This window comes from Mustela nivalis (assembly GCF_964662115.1).
Source record: "Mustela nivalis genome assembly, chromosome: 7".
Taxonomy (NCBI): domain Eukaryota; kingdom Metazoa; phylum Chordata; class Mammalia; order Carnivora; family Mustelidae; genus Mustela; species Mustela nivalis.
The window spans coordinates 86,567,477-86,575,192 of NC_139026.1; the positions used below are offsets into that span (position 1 = coordinate 86,567,477).

The 7,716-nt window shown below is 36.9% G+C and overlaps 1 protein-coding gene across 1 annotated transcript; it reads left to right on the forward strand.

Annotated features, from left to right (window-relative positions):
• Positions 1-6,418: 6,418 nt before the first annotated feature.
• LOC309869666 (olfactory receptor 8S1-like) lies at positions 6,419-7,354 on the forward strand (the record flags this gene model as incomplete). Its single annotated transcript, XM_082741101.1, has 1 exon — positions 6,419-7,354. The coding sequence occupies one exon, from the start codon at positions 6,419-6,421 to the stop codon at positions 7,352-7,354; it is 936 nt and encodes a 311-aa protein (XP_082597227.1).
• Positions 7,355-7,716: the final 362 nt, after the last annotated feature.

The window sequence follows — 7,716 nt, forward strand, 5'->3', positions numbered from 1 at the left end:
GCACTGGGTGTGGTGCAAAAATAATGAATACTGTTATGCTGAAAATAAATTTTAAAAATTTTACAAAAAAAAGAATACTGTTCTGCTGAAAATAAATAAAAAATAAATTTTTAAAAAATGAAATAAAATAAATGTTTTTTAAAAGTATTGATATTAGTATCTCAAAGAATATTAGCTCTCTTATGTTCATTGCAGTACTCTCTACAATAGCCAAGGTGTGAAAATAACCTAAATGTTTATCAGAGGATGAACAGATAATGAAAATGTTATATCTACACATAATGGAATACTGTTCAGCATTTAAAAAGAAGGAAATTCTTTAAGGAAAAAGAAGGAAATTCTTTAATGAAAAAAAAGGAAATTCTTCATTATGCAATAACTTGGATGAATCCTGAGGACATTATGCTACGTAAAATAAGCCAGTCTCAGAAAGACAAATACTGCATGTTCACTTATATGAGTTGGTCTAAAAGAATAAAATTCATAGACTCTAAAAGTGGAATAGTGGTTCCTAGGGAATGAGGAAATAAGTAGTTATTAATCAAGCATAAAGTTTCAGATCAGCAAGATGAATACGCACCAGACATCTGCTGCACAGCATTGTACCTACAGTCAACAATAATGTCTTAGATACTTGAAATTTGTTAAGAGGACAGATCTCATGTTAAGTGTTCTTACCATGATCAAATAAAATGTTAAAAACTAGAAAAGCATGTTCAACCTTTTGTACTCAGGGAAATACAGATGAAAATTATAGTTAAAAATCATATGTGTATTCACATGTTGATAAAAATTTAAAAGGCTGAAACTACAAAGTGTTACTGAGAGTATGAAATAATGAGAATCCTATGCCAGTGGTGGTAGGAATGTTAACTGGTATAACCTTGATTGGCCTGAGTCTGCCATGCCACAAGTGGGCTGAAGCATCATAGCTTTATCAGATGCAGGATGCAGAAAATTAGACATATAAAAACACATTGTCTATCAATTGAGTCCTCTGGTCACCACTGTTTGTAACCCTGGTGTTTATATTCTCCAGCTCATATGGATGGAGGAAAATAATTTGGAAGTAAGCTGTGGATCCCTGAATAACTTCCCTGGGATTTCCTAAATGAATCATCCAGCACCCCAGGAAAATAGGGGCTTCCACCTTTCAAAGTCCAATAGACATCAAGGATCGAGGCCTTTGCTTTGACCCAAAAGGTCTGAACACAGAGAGAATGCTCTGTGGTTCTTAGAAGTTTCAATCCTTCTAGTTAATTAAAATTTGGCATTTGATGGTGACTTCGGGGAATCCAGAAATTCATGTCTCCTGAGCCACCCACCTCAGTTGGCCAATTTTCTGATTGCATTTCTAATGTGTTATATTTTGAAATTGCTTGGTTCACTGATACTTTGGCTCAATATTTAGAATCACAAAGGCAGCTAAAGGAATAGATGCCCATGTGATTTCATCTGGATCACATGAAAGAAGTTTCTCAGATACTTCTTGTAGGAATCTGAGTGTTTTTCTACTGTGGTTAGTTAGTAAGAAAGACCTAAGCATGTAAGTTATTTGAAGTTCCTTCATCAGAGACAGTCTTTTTTCCTGCCATCATTGGGACTTCTAACTAAGACAAAAAACTGCACCCTACTACAATAATTGGACTCTAGAAGTACTGGTTCTTGCATGTGCAAAAACAGCAGCACCTGACTATGGATGACTCCTTACCCTATGGAAAAACCAGAGCAGACAGATGTCTTCTGTGCCAGGAAGTGTCAAGAGCTGGGTAATGTCCTCTGTGGTTTCTATAATGGTCTTCACCCTGCCCCCACCCCGACCCACCTTGGAGACTTCCACATTATACTTGTCTTTTCTCATTTGGTCTTCTACTCCTGGCTTTTTGAAGCCACCCTTCTAATCTGTGCCCTCTCATCACTATTTTCCTGTACTGGAGCTGAGCGTCAAACTCTAAGCACCAGTTAGTTACATCATGGCTTTAAGAATTTGTTGGGGCACCTGGGTGGCTCAGTGGGTTAAAACTCCTGTCTTCAGCTCAGGTCATGATCCCAGAACCCTGGGATCGAGCCCCACATCTGGAATCTCTACTCAGCGGGGAGCCTGCTTCCCCCCCATACTCCGCCTGCCTCTCTGCCTATCTGTGATCTCTGTCTGTCAAATAAATAAACAAAATGTTAAAAAAAAAAAAAAAACAGAATTTGTCCTCCACCAAGGGTTTTGTCATCAGCTACTGTTACTATCTTCTCAATAATGCTTGTTTATGCTTCCAGAGTATTGTTAAAAACGGGTTTTGTTGACTTCTTGCATACTTTCTGCAAATTTTGCACTAATCTGGAAATTTCAGGTTTAAGGGAAGCTGAAACAAGCAGGTGAGGGGTTCCTATTCTGGAGACTTGTGGGAAATATTTCAGAGTAGACAGGGAGTTCCTAGAATCTTCCTCTTATGAAAGTCTATATTACATATGCTAGGGAAGAGAGTTCATTTTTTTGGCCATATCAGTTCTAGTCTCCAGTAATGGACGTGATGAAAGGAAAAGGAAAAAAGAACAAAAGAATTTCAGGGGGAAATACTAAGATAGGTGAAATCTAATCTCTATGCACATCACTTCTCTCCATTCCAGGTGATTCCGTGGATATCAGGGCAAACAAGTTCTGCCTTTCAGCACTAGCCTGTTTTTCTTTCTATCCTCATTACTCTATCTTCTCAGACATTTCTTCCAATTATGAACATTTTCTGTGTGATTCCACTGGGCAAATGAAGTGTTAGATGTGGAGCTGTCCTCAGCTACCTCTATCTTTGGAAATAATAGGATAAAATTATTAGACCCAAAGAATTTAATAATTTGTAAATAAAATAATGTGCTATATATCCCAGAGCTGGTTGAATTTTAAATTTAGGCACAAATTATTATAAGAAATGTGAGTTTCCAATAGTGAAATTACAGCCATAAATGGCCCAATTTTTTTCTTAAAATGAATGAATATTTTTCTTAAAATGGCTCAATAAAATCAACCTCCTACCCCATTTCTCTTTTGGAGGGGAGAAGGTAGGGAGTTAGGTGAGCCTAGGGGTGGGTATTAAGGAGGGTATTAAGGAGGGCAGGTATTGCATGGAGCACTGGGTGTGGTGCATAAACAATGAATTTTAGAACATTGAAAAAATTAAATTAAATTTTTAAAAAAAGAATGTGAAAAAGTATAGACAAGATACCAATAAGTGGTTATCTGAAAAGTGCTCAAGCTATCCCTGGCAAATTTGTAAAACAAGTATTTTAGGTGGAAATCCCTGGGCTCCAGTTGGACCTATCACTCTTCTCTCTATAAGCAAAGAAACCAGTCTTTACTCCCTTTTTTTTTTTTTTTTTTGGAATTTCAAAAAAATGGTCATTCAGACTTCAGTGTGAATTGAATCCACTATGTTTCCTCTTCAAAGGTAAGTGAGGAGAATTTGGATTTGTGTTTATCTTTCTATTATACAGTTAAAATAAACCTTGTCCTCACTTTGTCACCAAAGGATCTTGGGCACAGGGATGAGAAAATCTGGAATCTCTCAGTATGTTGTTCTACCTACCTTGCTGATAGGTTCTGTCGTCTTGATCTATGCTGCATGTAAATGTGGTACAATGGAAGCAATTACCAGTTCAAAGTTAGGCAGCAAATAGAAAATGCTTAGAAATTTTTCAATTGAATTGAATAGATTTAATTCACTAATGTGGAAGTCAGGGAGAATGTTTATTCAGCAGGATTCTATAAGCACAGAAATAAGAAAGACACCTTATGGACTTTTCCATTTGATTTTTCTTCTTCACTGCAGAGTCTGAATTAATTTGGTCTACCACCCTAACCACACATTACCCACCACTGGACATAACTGAAAGGTAACCTGTATCTTTTCTCTTAGAAGGGCATGGAATATGGGCAGATACTTAAGTACTAAACTGCATGAGTAAGGAAAGCCAGGAAAAGCAAGAACTAATTCATGGGCTATCCCAGCAGAAACAGAACTTGTTATTTTGAGTCCTATGGGCAATACCAACATCAGACACTTTCATATCAGGTTAGAGCCAAAGGATTCATAGCTGATTCAGTTTCAGTGGGTAAGTTAGGATTATGGTAAGAAGTCATTATTCTAGGCAAGAGGGTTCATGAAGGAGCAGAGTTTTGAGTTATAATGATGGGTCAGATTTCAAGTTTTATATGAAGAAAAAGACTAGCAAGGGAATTCAGCTCAGCCCTGGATACTGGGAGACTGCTATTAGAAATCTGACAAATAAGTACATGCATATAATAACTCATCAGAGGTTTATGCCAGGCTGCCAATCAACCTATCTTAAGCACAATACTCTATATAATACAATCTATAAATATCTGTCACTTACATGAATGAATGAGTGAATGAATGAATGAATGAATGGATAAATGGAAATATGGGTGGATAGACAGGTAGATTAATAGATGACTGGGTTGAATGGTAGCCTGGATGATGGAGGTAATAAATGAAAAATTAGATAGATACTTAAGTAGCAAGCAGTCTTTTTGTGTTTCCAGTCTTTTTGTGTTTCATAAATCTTGATTAAGGACTTAACTTGTGCCTCACAATGCAGTGTGTGTTCAGAGTATCCAAAGTAACATTGAGCTCAATCCCTATCCTCAAGGAACATTAGTTTAACTGAAGAGGAAAAGAAAAACACTTATTACTAAATATTTTAGATACCAATCCTTTATCTGATCTGTCGTTTGAAAATATCTTCTCCTATTCCATAGGTTGCCTTTTAGTTTTGTTGATTGCTTCCTTTGCTGTGCAGATTTTTATCTTGATGTAGTCCCAATAGTTTATTTTTGCTTTTATTTCCCTTGCCTCAGGGAATCTATCTAGAAAAAATTTACTGTGGCCTATGTCAGAGAAATTACTGCCTGTGCTCTCTTCCAGGATTTCTATGGTTTCCTATCTCACATTTAGTTCTGTCATGACATTTTGAATCTATTTTTGTGTATAGTGTAAGAAAATGGTCCAGTTCCATTCTTTTGCATGTAACTCACCAGTTATTCCAACACCATTTGTTGAAGAGACTGTCTCTTTTCCATTGAATATTATTTTCCTTGTTGAAGATAATTGACCATATAATTGTGAGCTTATGTCTGGGTTCTGTGTCAGTACCATACTGATTTGATTACCACAGCTTTGCAATATAATTTGAAGTTTGGAATTCTGAGGTCTCCAGTTTTGCCTTTTTCAATCTTTTTCAAGATTGCTTTGGCTCTTTAGTGGTTTCATAAGAATTTTCAGATTCTTTGTTCTAGTTCTATGAAAAATGCTGTTGGTATTTTGATGGGTATTGCATTAAATCTGCAAATTGCTTTGGGTAGTATTTTAACAATGTTTTGTCTTTCCATTACTTTGTGTTGATAGTTTTTGGAGTATAAGTCTTTTATCTCTTTGGTTAAGTTTACTCTTGGGTATCTTATTATTTTGGGTGCAATTTTAATTGGGATTGTTTTCTTAATTTCTCTTTTCTGCTGCTTAATTATTGGCTTATAGGATGCAAAAGATTGCTGTACATTGATTTTGTATTGTGTGACTTTACTGAATTTATCAGTTCTAGCAGGTTTTTGGTGGAGTCTTTAGGATTTTCTATACAGAGTATCATGTAATCTGGAAATAGTCAAAGTTTTACTTCTTCCCTGCAGATTTGGATGCCTTCTATTTCTTTTTGTTGTCTGATTGATGTGGCTATGACCTTTCTTTTTTCAATGGTTTCTTTTGATGAAAAACTTAGTTTTGTTTTTCCTTTATTATTTCTTAGCTCTATTTTTTTAACTTTAAAAAATATTTCATAGTTTCCTCCCTTACCTCTACTCTGCATCACACACACTCACACATGTACACACAACTTTCAAAATAAGATATCTAGGATCACATTTTCCAAATTTATGGAAGATAATAAAGAGGAAAACAATAAGACAAATGTACATAAATAATTTGTAATGAACTCTTACAAAGTCTTTAATGGAAAGTGAAAGACACTGAGGAGAACTGGAAGGATTATAGTATCTTCTGCAGAAAATGAATTCTTGATCAGCATGTCATAGAACAAAATCAGTGGCCTAGTTTGAAGGGATAAAAATTATTCAATGGTCAGATCTGAAAAGTTACATAAATTTCTCTAGAGCTGTTTGTAAGAAAAAAGCAACAAATTGAAAGAGCACAGAAGGTTCAGGGCTTATACAGATGACAGAAGAGGGAAGGGCATGCTTCAAGGGACTCCTTGAGATATATGAAACAACGATAGCAACAATGAGAGATGGGGGGGAAAAAAGTGTATGTACATAGAATAAGTAGAAATTTGGGGTTGCCAGAGGAGGTGGTTGATACATTGTTTCTCTTTCTGTTTTCTTCCAAAGTATTATCATCTTTAAATGGCCTTGGGAAATCACAGCACCATCACTGAGTTCCTCCTTCTTGGACTGCCTGCTGATCATCATACCCAGGCCCTAGTCTTTGTGCTTTTCCTAGTAATTTACCTCCTGACTCTGTCAGGGAACCTGTTGATGATCTTGGTTATCAGGGCCAATTCTCACCTTCACACGCCCATGTACTTCTTCTTGAATCACCTCTCCTTCCTGGACCTCTGTTATTCTTCAGTCACTGTGCCCAGGATGCTAGAGAACCTCCTGTCTGAGAAGAAAACCATCTCAGTGGAGGACTGTTTGACCCAAGCTTTCTTTGTGCTTGCCTCTGGGGGAACAGAGCTTTGCCTCCTTGCAGTGATGGCATATGACCGCTATGCTGCCATTTGCTACCCTCTACTCTATGGTCAGATAATGAGCAATGAGCTGAGTGTGGGACTGGTATGGGGATCTTGGGGTCTGGCCTTTTTGGACGCTCTCATCAATACCCTCCTAGCTTGGAATTTGGACTTCTGTGAGACTCAAGTCATCTACAACTTCATTTGTGAGATTCCATCTCTGTTCCCTCTCTCCTGTTCCAATAGCTCTGTTAACTTTGCAGTTCTGCTTTTCTCTGCCCTCCTGCATGCCTTTGGGACCTTCCTTCTGGTCTTCTTCTCTTATACACGTATTGTTGCCACTATTCTAAGCATGAGCTCTACCTCAGGCAGAAGTAAGGCCTTCTCCACCTGCTCCTCCCACCTCACCACAGTAAGCTTATTTTATGGCTCAGGTTTTCTTCGCTATCTCATGCCAACATCGGGCTCCCCATGGGAGTTGTTTTTTTCCATGCAGTACAGTGTGGTCACTCCCCTAGTGAATCCTCTTGTCTACAGCCTAAAGAACAAGGAAGTAAAAACAGCTCTGAAAAACATGTTTCAGAAAAGTTTACAACATCTCAGATAGCAGAGAACAAGCAAAGAATGATTGGAAAGCAGGGCAGAATTGTAGCAAAATATCCGAATAATAGGCCTTAAGGAAAATTTTTGTTTACTCATGTCAGATATAACAAAAATCTTTTAAAGCCTCCTTTGTTTGAAAATCCACAAAAAAATAGCAAGGCATTTTCTTGCTTTCATTCATATTTTATCTTTCTTATAGGCAGAAAACATGCATCAACTAACAATTTCAATTCAAGTACTTTGGTTATAGACATAGATTATTCTTTTTATTTGTAAAACATTAACAATGTGCTTAGCGTGGGGAAAAATTATTTGTGTCCTGAATTCTTACATAAATTCCTATGGGTATTAAACTGGGGATAGAGT